The sequence below is a fragment of the Nicotiana tomentosiformis genome, chromosome 1 (genome assembly GCF_000390325.3).
Source record: "Nicotiana tomentosiformis chromosome 1, ASM39032v3, whole genome shotgun sequence".
NCBI lineage: Eukaryota > Viridiplantae > Streptophyta > Magnoliopsida > Solanales > Solanaceae > Nicotiana > Nicotiana tomentosiformis.
In genome coordinates this window covers 13913336-13936451 of record NC_090812.1, presented here as the reverse complement: position 1 = coordinate 13936451, position 23116 = coordinate 13913336, and the positions used below count along the sequence as shown (strand labels likewise).

The following is a 23116-nucleotide window of genomic DNA, read 5'->3' as shown; positions in this document are numbered from 1 at the left end:
GAAAATTAATCCATTTTATTAGTTGCACGGGCACGGCTGTTTGTTAATAAATCATAGACTTCTCAGGAATTTCTGAAAAAGAAAACAGCAGTTCCCAAGAACGATGGCTAGTAAAGACCCAACGTGGATTAAATATCATTTAGGGCTCTAACCAGTAACCAGTTCCAACTCTGCCTGGAAAGCAATCTAGGCAATTCTCGTATCCTCCACTAAATTGCCTCTTTGCCATTTCTGTCTCAAAACCCACATACATGCACCACACAGACAACAGAACCTTTTTGGAATAACAATATTGCCCGGCCTTTCAGACAACATACAGACTGCAAAATAATACAAGAAACAGTTTTCCCCCCTTCTTTTTGGTCCCCCAGGGGATATAGTAATGTTGATTCCACATTCAACTGCAACGAATTTGACATTAAAAATTTAAAACCTCTATGTAATAGAGTTCTTGAGGACACAATAATAGAATTGATGATTACAATCTCTGCCACAAAGGCCTCTAACAGCATGATTTCATGATAAATAGGATCTGCTAAGGCAATTAGCAATGCAGGTGGTAAGTCGCTACTACTTTTAATGAGATGTTTATCTATTCCACTCCAGCGGTACTTATGTCTCGAGAAAGGCAACATCTCAAAAGTAGGGGCTATAACGCATGGGTGCCCTAGCCCTAGGAACCTTCCTGCAGGGGAGATAATGAAGTTGCCTCACTAATTTAATCATGTAAACTAACTGATAGGAGTAGCAAACAAAGTGCACTTCAAGCACAGAAGAGAATTAACCATACCCATATCCATAAGGAGAAAAAAAATAAGAAGCAGGCATGAAAGGTGTTTGGCTGCGAAATCCCGTATACGGGTTTGGACGCCTTGCACGAAACTGCTTCATACCAGGAACATTAGTCCGCTTTGCTGATACCTATACAACACAGCATTTGCAATCACAGGAGAGGTTAGGAAGGGCCAGACAAACGAGAAATGATAGAGGAAAAAGAAATAAAATGTTTTATATCCAAAGGTATTAGCACAAATATGAACAAAATGGATCTAGGACAAACAATTGACCTTAATTTGGCGGCCATGAAGTTCAGATTCATTCAGAAGAAGAGCATCTTGAACAGCTTCCGCTTCAAGAAACTCAACATAGGCATATCCTTTCGGTTGCCCAAATTTGTTAGTCCGGATAGTTACTCTGTTAACTGTGCCACATGCCTGAAAATGCTGTTGCACTTCTTCTGGAGTGCATGAATAATCCACCTACAAAACAACTTCAGCCTCTCAGACCAGATGAACAAAACAAAGATATAACTGACACCACCATATTCAAGAAGGCAATAAGAAAATCCAAGTGTAAGCTTAGCTGGGGCTTAGTAAATCACACCAAGGTAATGTAACACTGCTCAAATCTATAGAAGTTTAAGCACTCGCTAAATATAGAATTAATTTTTTTTTTTTTTTTTAATCTTAAATTATACTTCTATTACGGATTTAAACTCTTGTGATTGATTTTTGAGTTACTTCTCTATTTATAAAGAATTGGATATACAATTAGGGGAATATTAATAATTTTAATATTATTAATTATTGAAAGTGGGTATCATTAATTATTAGTTAAATGAAAACAAAACAAAACAAATAAATAAAAGCAATAAAACAAAAATAAGGGGGGGCAAAGCCTAAAAGCCCATAAAGGGTTGTTGTAACCAAAAAGGATTGAAAATCCTTATACGAGAACAAGCATTCTGTTCATTCTCACTAACGGAGAACCACGGGCAGCTTATTTCACGCAGACAACACGAAAATTCTAGGGTTCTTTACAAACCACTAATTCTTGAACTCAGGTATATAAATTCCCTATTGTTAATTATCCTACAGTGGTAAAAAGTAAGAGTTGAATAGTTAATTCTCTTCTTTCTCTGTATCAACAGTAAATTTCATGTTTAGGTGAGAAACTTTAAAATTGATTAAAATGCACTGGTTGTTGTAGAATCGATTGTTTGACTGGTGTCAATTGGACTGGGGCCTACGTATTGGCTCGAGAAGTTTTGAGGTGAGTTGATATAACCCTTTACTAAAATGGTTTAACTCACAAAAGAACACATACAAGGTGTTTGATGAATTGCATAAAAGAGTTAATATGTACTTAATTGGAGCTATTGAGTACCTATTAACTTAGAATTGTTCTAGCTAAAGTTTAGATGACTTATTATGATATATGTGCATAAATTTTCAGATTTTTGTGTTATTCTTATATGCCATTTTCATGTTGAAAATTCATGAAAAAGCAAGAATCTTTAGAAATACTTTTAAATGTTTATTTCATTCTTATGCCATGCTTTACAATTAAGGATACCGGTATGAGTATGCATAGGATGTTTCAGAAAAGATTTAGACTTGAAAAGTCACAAGAAGAAGTTTTAGAAAGAAAAGATTTTTGGGAGTATCCTCTATTCTGAGAAGGGGTCATCGTCCAGGCCGAGGGTCCTGACCAAGGCGTTGACTTCCTGAAACTACTTGTGCCAAAGTAGGGAGCACACGAGCCGAGGGTCTCGTTGCTGAGAATTTGCCTAGCCAAGCTAAGGCACATGAGCGCTGAGAACCATGAAGCGAGTGGCACCTTGTGGATTGGGCCTATTCGATCAGGTTGGGATCGAACCCGTGCCGATCGCACGGTGACTGAGACAGAGTTAAGTCAGGATAGTTGGAACTCCCAAAGTATAAAGTGATGTATTTTTTTTCTAAAGAAAAAGAAAAGAATTTCTTTTAGAATATTCATAAACTGCTATTATACAATTATTTTAGAATTGTTCTTATAAGCTTTATGTTTTACATGCATTTAGAATCTTTGCTTGTAATGTATATGTTATTAAAGTTTCGTCCCCTGTCGTTGAGACTCACTGAGTACAATGGATGGTACTGGCGTTCTCTTTTGGGAACCTACGTTGGTCTGCGGTACAACGTAGGAACCGGTTTTGCAGGCGAGCAGGCTACGGGTTAGGACTTCCCTCACTTCCAGTGCTATTGGTGAGCTCCGCTTTTGTTCGTGGAGTACTCTTTAGTGTCATCTTTATTTAGCTATTTCTTTGTTCACTTAGAGAACTGGTCAGGAAATCTCATGTACTGAGCAGTGCGTCACTTTATCAGTAGAGGCTTCATAGACACATTCGGTGGGTTAAAATTCAGATGTTTTTGATAATAACTTAGCAGTATTTCAGTAGTTACTACGAATAAAGTTTTGGAGTTGATTTATTTTAAATATTTAAATTAATCAAAAGTATTTGGTTAAAGTATTGCCTTGTTGCATATAAAGTTTGAAGTTATAATAGATTTGATAAGCACAGATGGTTCGCTCGGTCATGTTTAGTGATCGGGTGCCGGTCACGGCTTGTTCAGAAAATGGGTCGTGTCAAACTTGGTATCAGAGCCTCAGGTTGATGGAGTCCTAGGGGTCTATGAAGCCTTGTTAGTAGAGTCTTGTTTATGAGTATGAAGCGCGCCATACTTATAAACAGGAGGCTACAAACATTTAGGAAAAGTCTCATTTTTTTTTCATACTTTAGATCGTGCAATAGAGCCTACCTCTAAGAAATTATTTAATGTATTCGTTTCTCCAAAACTCGCAGAAATGGCTCGTACTCGCAACTCTGACACCGACACTCAGGATGCTGCTCAAGAAACTATTGCTACTATTGTGGCTCAAGGTAGAACTAAGAAGGCTTCAACTCAGAAAAGAAAGGGTAAATCCACAAAGGAGGTTCAAGTACCCCGGGTTGAACATGAAGAAGGGGTGGAGCATGATGATCCAGTATCTCAGGATCCAGTGCCGCCCCCAACAGCAGCTCCAGCTCAGTCAGCTATATCTCCAGAGGTGGGTCAGATGTTTAATGCTGTCAACAGTGCTATGGAGATGTTTAAAGTCTTCATGGCCAACCAGAACGAGAGAAGAGATGAGATTCTCAATCAAATAGACAGAACAATTCTGAGTCCTCAAGAGTGAATGAATTTTTAAAGTTGAGTCCTCCATTGTTCCATGGTTCTATAGCTGATGAAGATCCAATGTTGTGGCTGGAGGGTGTCAAGAAAGCCCTCCGAGCGATGAAGGCATTTGATGATGAAGCTGTGGAGTTGGCTGCTTACCAGCTTAGAGATGTGGCTGGCGCTTGGTTTGAGATGTGGGAAAAGGAAAGAGATGAGGATGATGGCCCGCCTACTTGGGAAGAATTTGAAGAGGCCTTCATGGCTAACTTTATCCCGGAAGAGGATAGGGAAGCTAAGGCTACAGAGTTCGAACAACTCAAGCAAGGGAATAAAAATGTGCAAAAGTACTACATGGAATTCATAAGGTTGGCTAAGCATGCTCCTCACATGGTTAAGACAGAAAAAGCAAAGATTCGCAGGTTTGTTGGCGGTTTGGCTTACCACATTAAGGATACGACATCAGCTGCAGCGGTAGGAATGACAGCTTTCTCCTCTGTTGTGGGATTCGCCAAGCACTTAGAAAAAGACAGACAACAAAGGAGAGAAGAAAAAGAGCAAAACAAGAAAGCCCGGACAACGGGCAGGTTTAATGGTACATCCAGCGGAGGTGGAAGGGGTTCCTCTAATAAGGAGTCATTAGCACCAGCTCAGTCCAGTCATCAGTCAGGTGGTGGGTCTTCCTTCAGACGTACTCAGAGTTATGAAAATCAGTCTCGCCAGAATCAGAATTTTAGGACAACATCTTCACATAGCCAGAGTCATGCTGAGCAACATTCACAACAACAAGGTCTTTGTGGAACATGTAAGCGTCAACATTCAGGTCGGTGCAAGCTCGGGTTTCATGGTTGCTATCATTGCGGAGACATTGGTCATATAAAGGCCAACTGCCCAAAGTTACGACGTAATTTCAGTGGTGGATCAACTCGTCCTTCTAGTTCCTCAGCTACTACAGTTGCACCATCACAGGCTCGTGGTTCTTATAATCAAGCCGGGCATGGAGCAGGCAGAGGTGCAGATCGAGTTACTCAAGGAGGGGGACAACCCCGTTTGTTTGCTACACTTGATCGTCAGAGTGCAGAGGCATCTGCAGAAGTTATTACAGGTATACTTCTAGTCTGCTCACATAACGCTTATGCCATAATGGATCCAGGTTCAACATTTTCATATGTGACTCCATACTTTGCAATTAACCTCGGGCTAGAACCGGAAAAACTTAGTGAGCCATTCCTAGTATCTACTCCAGTTGGCGAGTCAGTGAAAGTCACAAGATTCTATAGAGGTTGTATAGTTTCAGTCCAAGGTCGCAACACCGAGGCCGATCTCATAGAGTTAGAAATGGTAGATTTCGATGTGATCATAGGTATGGATTGGTTGTCTTCTTGTTATGCCATGTTAGATTGTCGTGCCAAGATAGTCAGGTTCCAATTTCCAAATGAAGAAGTCTTAGAGTGGAAGGGTAGTTCAGCATCGCTGGTAGGTAAGTTTATTTCTTACCTTAAGGCACAACGAATGATCGGTAAAGGGTGTCTCGCCTATTTGGCTCACATAATTAATCCAGAATCAGAACCACCAGCTCTTCACTCTGTGCCAGTTGTTAGAGAATTTCCAGAAGTTTTCCCAGATGACCTTCCCGGACTTCCTCCTGAAAGAATCATAGACTTTGGCATCGATCTCATGCCAGGTACTCAACCCATATCTATACCTCCTTATAGGATGGCTCCTGCAGAACTTAATGAGTTGAGAGAACAGTTGAAAGACCTTCTTGACAAGGGCTTCATCAGGCCGAGTGTTTCACCGTGGGGTGCCCCGGTCCTGTTTGTCAAGAAGAAAGATGGGTCTCTCAGAATGTGCGTTGACTATCGGCAGTTGAATAAAGTTACCATTAAGAACAAGTACCCACTTCCAAGAATTGATGATTTATTTGATCAACTTCAGGGTGCAAAGTACTTTTCAAAGATAGACTTGAGGTCGGGGTACCACCAGTTGAGAATCAGAGAAGAGAATATATCTAAAACAGCCTTTAGAACTCGCTACGGGCACTATGAATTTCTAGTAATGTCCTTCGGGTTGACAAATGCTCCAGCTGCATTCATGGATCTCATGAACAGAGTTTTCAAGCCATTCCTTGATACCTTTATTATCGTGTTTATAGATGATATTTTGGTATACTCTAAGAGCAAGGATGAACATGCCGAACACCTCAGGATAGCCTTGCAGACCTTGAAGGAGAATGAGCTTTATGCCAAGTTTTCAAAATGTGAGTTCTGGTTGCAGTCCGTGGCATTCTTAGGCCATGTGGTATCTAGTGAAGGCATAAAAGTAGATCCTCAGAAGACAGAAACAGTCAAGAACTGGCCTAGGCCGACAACGCCAACCGAAATCAGGAGTTTCTTGGGGTTAGCTGGATACTATAGAAGGTTTGTAGAGGGATTTTCCTTACTTGCAGCTCCATTAACTAAGTTAACTCAGAAAGCAGTTAAGTTCTAGTGGTCAGACGCTTGTGAGCAGAGTTTTCAAGAGTTAAAGAAGAGGTTGACCACTGAACCTGTGTTAACCTTGCCGACAGGTTCAGGTGGATTCACAGTGTATTGTGATGCCTCTAAAGTGGGTCTTGGTTGTGTTCTTATGCAAGATGGAAAAGTTATTGCTTATGCTTCCAGGCAGTTAAAGAATCATGAAAAGAACTACCCCACTCACGACTTGGAACTTGCAGCAGTGGTGTTTGCATTAAAGATATGGCGACACTACCTTTATGGAGAGCATTCTGAAGTGTTTACAGATCACAAAAGCCTCCAGTACATTTTCAAGCAAAAAGAATTAAATTTGAGACAAAGAAGGTGGCTCGAGCTATTGAAAGATTATGACATCAATATCCTTTATCACCCGGGCAAAGCTAATGTGGTAGCAGATGTACTTAGTAGGAAGTCAATGGGTGTTTTGGCCCATCTTGCAGTACAAAGGCGATCTTTGGGTCGAGAAATTCAAAAACTAGCAAATGAAGGGATTAGATTGGATGAGACCGAAGAAGGAGGTATAACTGCTTATGCCTTAGCGCAATCCTCCCTTGTTGCGCATGTTAAGGCTAAGCAAGACGAAGATCCGAACTTAGTGAAGTTAAAAGAAGGAGTCAGAAACAAAGAAATCACTGTTTTCACTCTAGGAAGTGACGGAGTTTTAAAGTTGAATGATCGGTTATGTGTGCCTGATGTAGATGGTCTTAAAAAGGCCATAATGGAAGAAGCTCACAGCTCGAGGTACTCTATCCACCCAGGTGCTACCAAAATGTATCTGGACTTGAAAGGGTTATATTGGTGGAAAGGCATGAAGAAGCAAGTAGCAGATCATGTGGCTAAATGTTTGAATTGCCAGCAAGTCAAAGCCGAGCATCAGAGGCCTGGTGGCCTAGCTCAAGATATAGAAATACCACAGTGGAAATGGGAGATGATTAATATGGATTACGTAGTAGGTCTACCTCGCACATACCGTAAGCATGATTCAATTTGGGTTATTGTAGACCGACTGACAAAGTCCGCGCATTTCCTACCAGTAAAGACGACAGATTCCGCAGAGCAGTATGCGCAGTTGTACGTCAAAGAAATAGTCCGATTGCATGGTACTCCAGTTTCAATCATATCAGACAGAGGCCCTCAGTTCACGGCGCATTTTTGGAAGGCATTTCAGAAAAGATTAGGTACCAAGGTCAATTTGAGCACCGCTTTCCATCCACAGACCGATGGCCAGGCAGAAAGAACCATTCAGACACTCGAAGATATGCTGCGGGCATGTGTTATAGATTTTGGAGGTAATTGGGATGATCACTTGCCACTTATAGAATTTGCTTACAATAACAGCTATCAGGCCAGCATTGGTATGGCTCCTTATGAAGCGTTGTATGGGCGAAGATGTAGGTCTCCAGTGGGTTGGTTTGAACCAGCAGAGGTTCCATTGATTGGTCCAGAGTTTGTTTGTGAGGCCTTAGAGAAAGTCCAGATAATAAGAGAAAGACTGAAAGCGGCTCAGAATCGTCAAAAGTCCTATTCTGACAAGAGGCATCGTGACTTAGAGTTCATGGTTGGTGACAAGGTGTTTTTGAAAATTTCACCAATGAAAGGAGTTATGAGGTTTGGTAAGAAGGGGAAACTTAGTCCTAGATTTATTGGACCTTATGAGATTATAGAAAAGAAGGGAAACGTGGCTTATGAGCTAGCGTTGCCCGTTGAGTTGTCCTTTGTTCATCCTGTTTTTCATGTGTCTATGCTTAGAAAGTACATTCATGATGAGTCGCATATAATACCTGTCGATACCATAGAAATTAAAGAAGGCTCGACTTATGAAGAGGTACCTATAGAAATTCTCGATAGGCAAGTAAGAAAGTTGAGAACAAAAGATATAGCATCGGTAAAAGTTTTGTGGAGTAATCATGATTCAAAAGAGGCTACGTGGGAGGTCGAGGAAGATATGAGGAAGAAATATCCATATTTATTTGAGGAAAAAGGTATGTGAACCTAAGTTTGGCTTGGCATATATATTTTATTTATTAAATACAAGTTAGCATGTGTTTATGTCCTTGCTAGATTATATTTAGTTGTTGAAGTAATTTAGTTTCTGTCTGAGTATATTTAGTTATTTAATAATTTAGTGCCATCCCAGAGTATATTTAATTCATTACGGTTATTTACTTTTTGCAGAAGTATTGTGCTTTAGATTTTGGTTGGTTATTGTGGTACCTCCTTGCCGGAGTGCGAGTAATTAGTTTATGAGTTGTGTTTGGTGCCTATGAATGGCCTGTTATGGTATATTTGGTTGTTGTTGGTGTAGTTATGGTATTGGTGGCAGGGATATTTTTTTGGATAGTCCAGTTTACAGAGGAGACTCTGCCGAAATTTTTGAAAATTTAGGAAGTTAGCCAAAATTTTTGAGTCCCTTGGGAAAGTTAGTAGTGCTAAGCAAACTTAAGAAGTTCAAGGACTTAAGGAATGATTATTAGCTTAAGAATAAGGCCCTAGCAACATTCGAGGACGAATGTTTTTAAGGAGAGAAGATTGTAACACTCCTCAAATCTATAGAAGTTTAAGCACTCGCTAAATATAGAATTAATTTTTTTTTATTTTTTTAATCTTAAATTATACTTCTATTACGGATTTAAACTCTTGTGATTGATTTTAGAGTTACTTCTCTATTTATAAAGAATTGGATATACAATTAGGGGAATATTAATAATTTTAATATTATTAATTATTGAAAGTGGGTATCATTAATTATTAGTTAAATGAAAACAAAACAAAACAAATAAATAAAAGCAATAAAACAAAAATAAGGGGGGCAAAGCCTAAAAGCCCATAAAGGGTTGTTGTAACCAAAAAGGATTGAAAATCCTTATACGAGAACAAGCATTCTGTTCATTCTCACTAACGGAGAACCACGGGCAGCTTATTTCACGCAGACAACACGAAAATTCTAGGGTTCTTTACAAATCACTAATTCTTGAACTCAGGTATATAAATTCCCTATTGTTAATTATCCTACAGTGGTAAAAAGTAAGAGTTGAATAGTTAATTCTCTTCTTTCTCTGTATCAACAGTAAATTTCATGTTTAGGTGAGAAACTTTAAAATTGATTAAAATGCACTGGTTGTTGTAGAATCGATTGTTTGACTGGTGTCAATTGGACTGGGGCCTACGTATTGGCTCGAGAAGTTTTGAGGTGAGTTGATATAACCCTTTACTAAAGTGGTTTAACTCATAAAAGAACACATACAAGGTGTTTGATGAATTGCTTAAAAGAGTTAATATGTACTTAATTGGAGCTATTGAGTACCTACTAACTTAGAATTGTTCTAGCTAAAGTTTAGATGACTTATTATGATATATGTGCATAAATTTTCAGATTTTTGTGTTATTCTTATATGCCATTTTCATGTTGAAAATTCATGAAAAAGCAAGAATCTTTAGAAATACTTTTAAATGTTTATTTCATTCTTATGCCATGCTTTACAATTAAGGATACCGGTATGAGTATGCATAGGATGTTTCAGAAAAGATTTAGACTTGAAAAGTCACAAGAAGAAGTTTTAGAAAGAAAAGATTTTTGGGAGTATCCTCTATTCTGAGAAGGGGTCATCGTCCAGGCCGAGGGTCCTGACCAAGGCGTTGACTTCCTGAAACTACTTGTGCCAAAGTAGGGAGCACACGAGCCGAGGGTCTCATTGCTGAGAATTTGCCTAGCCAAGCTAAGGTATAGCACATGAGCGCTGAGAACCATGAAGCGAGTGGCACCTTGTGGATTGGGCCTATTCGATCAGGTTGGGATCGAACCCGTGCCGATCGCACGGTGACTGAGACAGAGTTAAGTCAGGATAGTTGGAACTCCCAAAGTATAAAGTGATGTATTTTTTTTTTTTAAAGAAAAAGAAAAGAATTTCTTTTAGAATATTCATAAACTGCTATTATGCAATTATTTTAGAATTGTTCTTATAAGCTTTATGTTTTACATGCATTTAGAATCTTTGCTTGTAATGTATATGTTATTAAAGTTTCGTCCCCTGTCGTTGAGACTCACTGAGTACAATGGATGGTACTGACGTTCTCTTTTGGGAACCTACGTTAGGTCTGCGGTACAACGTAGGAACCGGTTTTGCAGGCGAGCAGGCTACGGGTTAGGACTTCCCTCACTTCCAGTGCTATTGGTGAGCTCCACTTTTGTTCGTGGAGTACTCTTTAGTGTCATCTTTATTTAGCTATTTCTTTGTTCACTTAGAGAACTGGTCAGGAAATCTCATGTCCTGAGCAGTGCGTCACTTTATCAGTAGAGGCTTCATAGACACATTCGGTGGGTTAAGATTCAGATGTTTTTGATAATAACTTAGCAGTATTTCAGTAGTTACTACGAATAAAGTTTTGGAGTTGATTTATTTTAAATATTTAAATTAATCAAAAGTATTTGGTTAAAGTATTGCCTTGTTGCATATAAAGTTTGAAGTTATAATAGATTTGATAAGCACAGATGGTTCGCTCGGTCATGTTTAGTGATCGGGTGCCAGTCACGGCTTGTTCAGAAAATGGATCGTGTCAGGTAAGTTGCAACAACACCACCATACACGTCAAGGAAATGATAACAAACATCCTCTTATTAGTTTACAATGTAACCACACCATCATGCACATCAAGGAAAGGATAAACATCATATTGTTTGTTCACCATGTAAACATGAATCCTCAACCTTAATGACTACCTAATAAGCAATCAAGTGCTATATAAGACAATTCCTTCTCCATGCTTTTTCCTGTGAACAGTGACCTCAACATAATTTTGTTTCCAACCAGAGTTAACTAACATTTCTTAACATCAGTACGATAATGACTCTTGCTCCTAAAAACTAATAACCAGGAGTATCAAGGTCCAAAACCATCCAACGTCTCCTTGTCTTGGCTACTGTTAACAGAAAGCAGCAGACATGGAGGTTAAAATCATCGTATTTAGGGTGAATTACTTAGTAACCCCCTCTAGTTTAGCGAAACTAAGTTGACTGGCAACCTAGAGCAAGTGATCCTTTCCAACCACCCTTCCACGACATCTTTCTGTTCATCGGAGTTGACCCAATCTCCATTCACGTTCCAGTTTTATCCAATAGCCGGAACCCTAGTCCGGTGAAGCGCAGTTCTTTCCCGACGATTTTCATTGTTTCACGGCAAGGTTTTTTTTTGGTTGAAAAAGTTCACGCAAGGGTTTTCCAATCCCTCCATCAACAATGGGAGCCAATCTACCATTTGAGAGACATCCCAACTAGTTTCATACTCTATATGGCCAATCTTCTATAAGGTCAATAGTGCTTATTTTTCAAAATACTTATTTCTTACAACATACTCTCTAGTCTCCCTTCTTTAACAATTTCATTTGGGATGTTATTTTTGTTTTGTGCTCCCATTTGCCCTTCCAAAATATATAGTGTGAAATGCCTCCACTTTTACAAACTACAATGTGACACACACATGCCACTTAATGCATGCCGGAAAATACACACATGAATAATAGTCATAGCCATTTTATTCAAAGAGAACAACTAAATGATTATTTCAAATTAAACTCAAAAATGCTACTATTTTTATAGCACCAAGTAGAGCTCAAGATGCAGCAATCAATTGAACAGAAGAAAAACCAACTGATATGAGAGTTAAGCAGGTGTCCCGAGTGGCAAAAGCTACTTCAAGATAATCTTTAATGAACAGACCATGAATGTTTTTAAGAACAGAAGCCTCACATTGCCAACAAAGACTGATCGACCATCCACTTCTTCCCTGTTCGCCTGAGTTGCAGCAGCAGCAGCAGGGTCTGGTTTCAATTAAAGGAAAAAATCTATAAATAAAAGCAACACATGGATAAACCTTATCACAAAGCAACACATGAATAGAAAGGGATTTTAGCGCCTTTTGATGCTGTCTTCAGTGATTATTACTGAGAACTAGGTATCAGACAATAGAATTTAACCACCATCAGGGGCGGATCTACCTTATGAGATAGGGGTACCACGGCACCCGCTCGCTTCGCTAAAATTCTTACTATATACATAATATCTATGTGAAGAAACGTATAAATGGATAGAGTGGCACCCAGAAGTCACAAAGTGAAAGCGGGTGTCATTGGTTCAGCCTTCCATTTGAAGGCTTTCCTTGGCCTCATGAATGCAAGTTCGATTCCTTGTTGGAGCAGCTCCTTTGATTTTTCCTTTTTTCTACTTATTAAGATTTCCTTTATTTTCAGTTGAGCCCTAGTAGGGCCTCACCTCTTTTCCTTATTTTTCGGTTCTTTCCCTTCTTTTATTACTTGCTAAGTCTCTCTTCTTCATTTTTTAAACTTTGAGTTCTCATTTTGTTTCTATCAGTATACCTTACTTTATGAATAATTATTTTCTATAGGTAATTTGAATTGATTTTAATTAGCATATAATTTCTTTATTTTTAATAAAACGATAATAATTTATATAGTGGAATATAATTTGAGCAATATCTTCTATTCGGTTTTGAAAAAAAATTAAATGGCTTGATTGATAGTCGTTTTGAGTCGAATATCATAGGTTGAATATTGAAGGTTTTTCTTTGAAAATAATTGTCATATAAGTCAACAATTAAGATGGAAAAATAAACAAAGAACAATACAAGTAAATTAATCTAGTCAAACAAAGAATATATAGTGTAGTTAAGATACTCTTTAAGCAAATATTTATATTGGAGGCGCTCTTTCATGAAATGTTATTTTTCTTTTGCATTTTTATTTAGAATGTGTTTAAATTAGGCGTTAAAAATTTGAACTAAAATCGAACTTATTTGCTTTGTGAATGAAAGTCCTATTCAAATTAACCAAAAACTAACCGAACCGACCCATTATTCCTAATCTGTCTTTGTAGCTACTGACATGTATATTGTATGCATAACATGGTGGCACCCGCAACCTTCGAATCCTGGATCCGCCTCTTTGTCCACCATTATTCCACATTCTCACCATCGTGCTACCACAACTAGAACCCGTAAGACTATAAGGCAAATATACGGGATAAAGCAACAGCTATCTTAGGAAAAGTTATTGGTTCTAGACTTCTAGGTTCAAACTGTTAACAAATAAACATGTATTTTAAACTTGTCCAATTCAAATTAAAAAGTACTTATCAAACATATTATCAGAGAAAAAGCAAATTTAATGAAAAAAACAAAATACTTCTTCAATCCAAACTGTCATCATCAGTTAACATCTCAAAAAGACCAAAAGATTCTCTTTGTAATCTCCATGTCTAGGTCATTTAGCTCAAATTGATTTAACGTGATCCCCGAGTTCTCCTCTTCCTTTATTTTATTTTTTATATACACGTGGTGCCCCGGGCTAGCTTGCGCGTACCTCGACTAATTCCATGAGGTATCAGCTCCCTACCATCAACAGAGGTATTGGGTAACTCTATCTACCAAGGCTTGCACAGATGCAGATGGGAAGAAATCACCGACTACTTTTGCCTCCGCTGGGATTTAAATCAGATACCTCATGGTTCTCAGCCCACTTCATCGATTGCTAGGCCCAAACTCTTGGGTGCTTAGCTTCTTCTTTATTTATCCACCTCTCTAAAACTTTGGTTCCTTTTCTGCTTAAGCCTTTCTTTCTTTCACTGAATGAATCTCTCTTCTACTACGTCTCTTCTTTCTCACACCACGGCTTCTGTTAAGAGCCAAAAGATTGGTTCCTTCTACTACTTCTCCTAATCTGTACACTCATAGTAGGACTGAGCTCGCCAGAAAGTAACCAATATTGATTTGACTCAAATCTAACAAGGATTCTATAAAAAAAATTGTTATGCAACCAGCAGAATCAAGGGAAAGGACACAAGCACATACCCACTAACCAACAGATACATCAAAACATCAACCTAACCATATAATTTGACTACTTATAGACATAAAGCTAGTTGCTACTTGTAGCACATTCGAAGTCCAACTAAATCTACGACAACTATTTACTGATCATTATGCATATCAATAACAATGGTTTCCAAGTACATTATACACCAGGATAATACTAACGATGTGACATAGTCACGTTATGAATGCCAAAAGTTACATATAAACAAGCACGCAAGGATGTCTATTTCAACGAATTAACATAAAAAGTCATCTATTCATTTACTTATATCATTCTATTACACCCCAATCCCAAACTTGCTCGTGTCAGCAACATATCCTCTGTATATTTCACTCTATTCGAGACCTATTCATTCCAATAGTGACAAGTAATTCGGATTTTTAAGGCAAATTAAAGTTGTCTAGCTATTCATTTATTCAAGCAATAATTAATTAAAGGGAGAAAGACCTTGAACGGAACCCATTTCTTTCTCAACTTTGGCTTGCATTTCAAGCAGAGCAGCAGATTCGTCCTCCATCTCCTTCAACCTCTTCTTCATCTCATCCATTTCCTGTTTAATTACATTTTCTTTTAACATCAATTCAATTACCAACAATTAGGGTTTCAGTAATCCCAAACAAAAACGGAAAACGAGGGCTGGAAAAAAAAATCGAAGGCGAAATTAACAAAGAGAAAGAGGAACAGGAAAGAACCACGGCTGCTTGGTTATCGGCGGCCGCCATCTCCACGTCGTCCTCCATTGCCGTTCCCTCTCTCTTCCTCGCCAGAATATTTACGTATGAGGCTAAAAAGAGACGATGGGGGAAAAGGGTAGTAATTAGTTACGTTATAAATTACATTATGCAGCCAAACCCTACGCTGGAGTCCCTTGTTCCAATTTTTTAACGAACCACTAGGAAAACAAAAAATTATGTTATAAATAGTATTTTATTTATGATTAATGTCTATATTTTAAAAATATTTTAGGGTTGTTATTTGGTCGTTAAGTCATTTTTCTCCTATAAATAGAGGGGTTCTATTTCATTGTAATTGATCTCAAATCAATAAGAATTCTGTGTGAGTTTTTCTATGTAATGTTCTTCTTATTTTATTGTTTTATAACTTGTTATCAACACGATACTCTAACAAATTGAGTAGAAGCTTTGGGATTGAGCATAATGATTGTCAATTGCTCTGTGAACTTTATTCATGATTAAATTTTGGATTTAAAATAAGTATTTTACTTTATTTTTCTCTTTTGAATTATTGAAATTCTATAATTTGGTTTTAAATACAAGCAAAGACAATAAATTCTGATTATAACTCTAATAGGGTTTGTAAGAATTGTAACCACCCGAAGTGATAAAATTTATATGTCTTGCCATGATCAAATTCATGTATGATTGTGGGCAAAAAAATGAAAATCCGTCCCATTGAATTTGCTTAATTCTCATTCTATTAAGAGAATGTGATAGCAGTATGTGATAAGTCTGAAAGAAAGATAAAATTATTACCATAAAGATATCAATGGATGTGGATGTGGCAATAGACGGAATTATAATCGTCATCATTGTGATAATGAGAATAATAAGGATTTTCAAAATAATTCTTCACTCTGTGAAAGTAATATTTGCCATCGATTTGACATGAGATTTTGTAAAGCACATATAGATGATTATGGTCCATTCATGATGTGAATGTGACAACATCTCATTTATGAATACATATTCATTCTTGGAAGAATATGAACGTGCTAGTGATAGTGAACATACCACACTCAGCTCTAGAAGAAGGTTTGAGATGAAATAAGAAAATAATATCATTATTATGACATGAATGGTTATTGGTCACGTACATATTATACGCCAAAATATTTTGGCAATATGATTATTAAAAGACAACAGTAACGTAAGAAACAAATCTTGCATATAAGCTTGACCATGACCATAATGATATAATTTTCTCCTTAAAAGCTTATTCACCATATAGATGTTGATGAATAAGTGGTAGTACAAAATTAGTTGAGAGCTCTGGAAGAGCCAATTATACTATTTTGTGTCGTAGTAAGTCTCAAAGAAACTTATTGAGTTTCTAAAGTATTCGCGAAAGTTGTTGGTTATATTGAGACTATAAATAATGAAAATTTAATATCTTTATATTACTACAACTGTAGTGGGGTAACGTTTATATATGAATACTACCCTCTTTATTGTCTGATTTGTATTACACAAATAAAAATATGACGAAATTACATAACACAGTAAACTGGATGTTTATTGATATAAAACCCATGTCACAGTAAACTGAAAGTTTAATTAACAATTGCGCATGTCATGATGTAAACCCGAAGTTTACTAATATAAACAATTTTATCAAGCATGGCCTATTGAGCAATCTTGATTTAGATGCACAAAATAAATGAGAATTAACATGGGTAAGCATTGAAGAAGATTCTTTATGAATTCTCTTGTTTTGCTTGTTCTCGCGATTATTATACCAACTAAAATTGGGATTGTATCATTTGAATTCTAGAATTTATCAAAGGTGAGAATATGGGCTCATTCACCTGCCATGTATACCACATAAGATGCATCTATGAGATGGTTACATGTGCGGTTATTATTAACTCGCAACTTGGTGTTTGTGAGGTAACTTGCTCAATAATTTAATTTAGAGCATAATTTCTAGAATTTTTATTGAAGACAGTCCATCTTGATAAGTTGGTTTACATCACAGTTGATTTAGCAAAATAATTTATTGAGTACCTCCACTTAATAGTTAAACTATTGCTTATGCGAACAAAGTTATCTATATTAGTTTGATATACGTTATACACGAAAGTATATTACATTCTCCCCTCACAAGTGGTTCAGGGTCAGGAACCAAATAATTTCATCTTATTATTATTGATGTGCGGTGTATATTTTGATTAACACCATAATGCACAAAGATGAGTTCCCAAAGTTGAGGAAGCAAGTTAGTTTTTCTAACACGAGGGGGAGACATGATGAACGGTTGAGAAAAAGTTACGTGGAATGAATTATCATTTCTACATCTAGATCTTCGAATAAGAAAATATGAACTTGAAGTTCATAAAAAGATAATTCATCTGCAATATATTGCAAAGCATGCAAGACGCATTTGCTGACCCAAAGAAAGTAACTATATTCTCACTGAAAATGCTCATATTAGAATAAGTCCTAGAAGGACAAAGTCTATGGTACGCTTAAAGCGTACAGACAAATCGGTTTCAAATAAATTTCTTGATAAAGAAAACGAGCAAATGATTAAAATAATCATGTTAAGGAGGCAAGTGATCTAGAAGGTCATATGACATAATACTTCATAAAATCTTATGAGAGGTTCATGTACTTGAAAATATGAATGAAGAAATCTCTATGTTATGTCTTTATGAAAAAATATTGGAATCGATATAAAATATTCGTCGACGACATTTATCATGGCGCTAAGTATAGATGAGGATCTTAAGTCTATCGAATACATACACAAAAATATTGGCCAAATGAAAGAGACGCAATTCGAATAGAATTAGTTTCATATGAAAGACATGTAGTTTAAACACTTGAAAGTATAAAGTCAATTGTGTGTGCAATCACTTTATCTATCTTATATGTCTAACATGCCATACAAACTTGATATACATCTAAAGTCCATTCATATGGCTTATATGACAATCTCTGAAGGGTTTAAATTGCTTAAAGCATATACAATTCTTGGTCCTGAAGTACCACATCTTAAGTGTAATTTGTGCACATATGCATCTTGCTATAACTATAAGCATGATAATATGATAGCGAGAATCTCTATGGAGATATTGAAAATTCCATTCCACGGTATTTTATGAAGACATTACGTATCTCTCAAGACTGATGATTTCAAGGTGCAACATATTAATTCAAGTTAACATGGCTGATTTATTTATCAAATCTATACCAACGATCTTTAGAAGATGGTGCACGATATTGGAATGTGAAGGCTCAAGGATCTGAATTGATACTCTCATAAGGGGGAATTAATACGCGTTGTACTCTTTTTTCCTTACAAGGTTTTGTCCCACTAAGTTTTTCTTGCAATATTTTTAACGAGGCAACCAAAATGCGTATTTCTAAATATGTGTACTCTTTTTCCCTATCTATAATTTTTTTCACTGGATTTTATTTTAGTTAAGGTTTTAACGAGACACATTATCTGTTGGATAGACATTCAAGGGGGAGTGTTATAAATAGTATTTTATTTATAGTGAATGTCTATATTATAGAGAGATTTTAGAATTGTTACTTGGTGGCTAAGCCACTTTTTCCCTATAAATAGAGGGGTTCTATTCCATTATAATTGGTCCCAAATCAATAAGAATTCTCTCTCTCTACTTTTCTATGTAATGTTCTTCTTTTTCTTTTATTGTTTTATAACAATTTAAGAAAAAATGGACTCATTATGTAAAAATTGGAAGCTTATTTAATTTGTAGAATTGGTTTTCAGAATAAGTTAATTAACAAGGTACATCTCTCAAAGAGTAAGAATGTTCACTTCTCAAGTTAAGAAGACTAATAGGCATTTAGACATTATATGCAAATATATTCTGAAAACATTATTTTAAGAAAAGAATCTATCTTGTCAAGAAAATTTTCAACTAGTATTTTGACCACGTTTGACAAACTAATTTAGGACTCGTTTGTCCATAGATGTATTTTCTTTTTTCCATTTTTTTTTATAAAAAACGTGTTTGTCCATGAATTTTTTTAAAATTTTTAAAATTTTTCAAAAATGAGCTTTTAAAAAACCAAATGGTGATTTTGACCAGCTTTTCAAATTTTTTAATTTTTTTTCCACTTACAAAACTGTAATATTTTTTCTAGTGAAATGCATGTCCAAACATAATTTTAAATTCTAAATACTATTTTTCAACTTAACTTCAAATACTAATTCATTTTTTTTCAAAATTCACAGTTTTTATGTCCAAACACATACATAGCCTCATATTTGACCAAATTTGACATAGCCCTATTTTAAGAACTACAATATTACTTGGTAAAAAGCTTCGCAATCTAACCATATCTTATGATAGAAGGTCAACGAAGAAAGAAGTGTGAAAAGGAATGAGCATTTAATTTAAAATTTTAAAGCGGCCTAATTATCGGCAGAGATGTCATAAGATGGAGTGAGTCCATGGAGAGGCGAAGCAGGTAAGGACTTGCCCATGATTTGCCTACTTCGGTTTGATAGAATTGATGTGGAAGCTTTTCTTGTATGCACAGCTTTTTCATTTGTCTTGATAATCAGGAAGAAGAATAGACGGTACACAATTAATATGCCTACTAGGAGCCCGTTTGGACAAAAAAACAAATATCATTTTTTTCCGAAATTAGTGTTTGGTCATAAAATTTTCAAGTTTAACTTGAATATGAATTTTAGAATTTTTCAAAAATTTGAAAAACTCCAAAAAGTTATTTTTCAAAATTCACTCATATCACTCACAAAAATTCAAAAACAACCCAAAATTATATCCATGTCCAAACACAACTCTAATTTTCAAATACCGTTTTCACTTGAAATTTATTTTCACTTTTTTTTTGAAATTTTACATTTCTTCCAAACGCCCACTAGAATAACTAGGTCTATCCACTTTGAGTATGCAATTTCTAGTTGCAATTTATCTCTCAAGACATCTTCTCCACTAATTGTATGATTGTTTCCATTCAGATTGTCAGTGAACTTTAACCCATCAAATTCATTCTTAAATATGCCTGGGTAAGTATACTTGTGGAACGAAATGTAGTATAATGGGTACTGTTAGGCTATCTGACGGGCTGTCACACTTAGGCCCATAACAAGAGCACAAAACTTAAGTGGCTCAGCACACTTATTTATATTGTGGCTAGCTATTACACTAGGATACACTTTAATTTCTTTTGTAATTGTATAGTTAACTATCTTTGTAATTAGAACATTGATGTATAAATATAAGTGGGGGACAAATGTTTAAGTGGCTCGATTCATTTTATTCCCTTTCATTCTCTAATGTTTCTCTGAAAGAACATTACAGAACCATAAAACTTCATTGACGATTTCTTCAAATCGAGCTCATTCATGGATGTTAGCATGGTATCAGAGCAGAGAAAACACATCTCCTCTTAGTCCTCTATCGAGCGATACTAACTGTGTTAAGTTTTGTCCAGTTTTTGATGTTCGACCAAAGTTTGCAATTTCGATCCTTTTGATTAAAGTAGTTGGAGCGTGTTTTTTTTAACATTCATTGTTGGAGTCGAAGATATCTTCTAGTTTGAGGTGTTTATCTGTTAAAGAAATTGAAGACCTAGAATCACGTATCAGACATGGGTTTCTGCATGACCTAGGGTTTTTTTTGTGAGTTGATTTTGGGGATTTTGCTAGGTGTCGTCTTCTCAAGACCTTTGCTTCTTCATGTTGCGAAGAAGTTCAGTATTTCTTCTCTCTCGCTAATTTCCATTTGAGAATATAGTAAATCTGTGACTTTGTGTGAATTTATCGTTGATATGAGTAGTTCCGGACCTAGTGTGTCTACTTCTGTGTGTACTTCCACTATTGATCCTTCTTCTTCCATGTTCCTCTCATCTTCCGATGTTCCTGGTATTACCCTCACTGTACCATTCTCGGGGGTTGGATTTGGAGGATGGAAAGGTAATATGATAGTCTCCTTATCTTCTAGAAATAAAATAGGATTCATTGATGGGTCATGCATCAAACCTCCTGAAAACTCTCCTCAATATAGACAATGAGATCGTTGCAATAATATGGTCATTTCATAGTTGACTCATTCTTTGTCACCTGATATTGCTGAAAGTGTACAGTACTCAGAAATAGCTGAAAGTATATGAAAATAACTTAATAATAAATATGGGGCTGTAAATGGGACCAAGGCCTTCGAATTAAAAAGGCAGCTTGCCTCCACTTACCAAGGATCTCTTGATATTGCCTCATATTTTAATAAACTCAAGAAGGTTTGGGATGAACTGGAGGTTATGTACACCACTCATGCAAATTCATGTGTTTGTGTTGCAAAAGAAGGCCTCAAAGGGAGAAAGAGGAGGACAAAGTCCATCAATTTCTCATGGGCCTGAATGAGGTGTATGTAGGGGTTAGAAGCAATATGTTAATGATGCAACCCCTGCCCTTTCTTGACAGTGTGTATAGTATTCTTCTACAAGATGAAAAGCAGAGACAAGTGAACCCAAATCCTTTTTGTCAATATGAGTCAGCCTCCTTCAATTTGAATTCCTCTTTCAATAAATCCATTCAACCTCACTTTCAGCAAAAACAGTTCAATCCTCAAGCCCTAAAATAATTTCATCAAAGAGTGAATTTTGATCAGTCTAGAAATGTTATTTTCTGCAAGTATTGCTAGAAACCTGGCATATGGTTGAAAATTATTACAAACTTATTGGGTTTCCCTCTAATTTCAAGTTCACCAAAGGAAGAAATGGCGCAACTAATATGGTTGAGAATTATTATCTTCCTCATTCTGAATGTGTTCATGCTACTCATCCCACACAGCCTAGTGTTAGCCAACATGATCAGGGATCTTGGGTTCCTAGTCTGACCAAGCAACAATATGATCAGCTCATCTCTTTACTTCAGCAAGCTCATATGTCTGATTCTAGATCCTCACTCAACATCATGGCTTCTGCTAACTTTGCTGGTACATAATTGCCTAAAAATGTAGCATATAGTTTTAATTCTGCCTTGCTGACTCAATCTAATTCCTTAACTTGGATGATTGATTTTGGTGCTTCTGACCATATGACATCAAATAAAGATTTCCTCATTAACATCACACCACTACCAATTCCTTTTCTAGTTTCCCTTCCAAATGGTTATAAGGTCAAAGTTACTTGTACATGGTTTTTTGTACTAACTGATTCTATTGTCTTACAGAATGTGCTATATCTTTCTTCTTTCAAACATAACCTAATTTACGTGCATAGACTTACTGAACAATTTGATTGCATAGTTTAGTTTACCATAATTTCATGTATTCTATAGGACCCTTCTCTGAAGAAGCTCTAGATCTTGGTAAACTGGACAGTGGTCTATACAAGTTCATTTGGGAAAAACTTTCTCAATCTCAGAGTATTATGTCTTCTAGTTACACTAGTAGCTTATCACCTTTGTGCACTTCTAGTTCTCCTTTCTCTCTTGTGCAGATTATTTCTTTCATATGTAATAAAGCTACTGTAAATGACATGGATTATGTTTGGAATATCAAGTTTGCATATGCTCATTTTGCTAAAATAAAATATATTTATGAAATTTTACATGTTATCTCATATGTTCAGTCTTTCCCTTGTGATATTTGTCCCATGGCAAGGCAGACTAGACTGCCCTTTCATGATAGCTCCATTCATACCTCTAAGCCTTTCCAATTGATTCATGTTGATACTTGGGGACTTTATCTTACTCCCACCTATTCTAGTTCTAGGTATTTCCTTACAATTGTTGATGATTTCTCTAGGAGTACTTGGACTTATCTTATGGGATCCAAGAGTAATGCCTTTTATCCTTTGAAGACATTTGTTGCAATGGTTAAGACTCAATTTTATGTAACTGTACAAAAATAAGATCTGATAATGCACTTGAACTAAGATCTAGTTATGTTGCCATTTCTTTCTTTTCAGAAAATGGTATTACTCATCAAACTACTTATCCACACACACCCCAACAAAATGGTGTGGTGAAAAGGAAATATAGGACACTACTTGAAGC

At 36.4% G+C, this 23116-nt stretch overlaps 1 protein-coding gene and 2 long non-coding RNA genes across 4 annotated transcripts; 2 read left to right on the top strand and 1 right to left on the bottom strand.

Moving 5' to 3' along the window:
- Nucleotides 1–275: 275 nt before the first annotated feature.
- Nucleotides 276–15268, bottom strand: LOC104100653 (polyadenylate-binding protein 2-like). Of its 2 annotated transcripts, none has more exons than XM_070177633.1 (6): nt 15070–15268; nt 14825–14927; nt 12237–12307; nt 1068–1259; nt 791–921; nt 276–685 (listed from the first exon to the last, which is right to left on the bottom strand). In XM_070177633.1, exons 1-6 carry the CDS (start codon nt 15115–15117, stop codon nt 637–639), a joined length of 594 nt encoding a protein of 197 aa, XP_070033734.1. In that variant the 5' UTR covers nt 15118–15268; the 3' UTR covers nt 276–636. The 2 variants fall into 2 exon arrangements, with proteins under 2 accessions (XP_070033734.1, XP_070033735.1); XM_070177634.1 differs by having other exon boundaries at nt 14825–14944; nt 15070–15200.
- On the top strand, nt 1256–11241 carry LOC138893379 (uncharacterized). Its single transcript, XR_011408760.1, has 2 exons — nt 1256–1387; nt 11052–11241. It is a non-coding gene; the product is annotated as an uncharacterized lncRNA (long non-coding RNA).
- On the top strand, nt 9393–10931 carry LOC108945251 (uncharacterized). The gene is made up of 3 exons (XR_011408763.1): nt 9393–9474; nt 9621–9683; nt 10605–10931. It is a non-coding gene; the product is annotated as an uncharacterized lncRNA (long non-coding RNA).
- Nucleotides 15269–23116: the final 7848 nt, after the last annotated feature.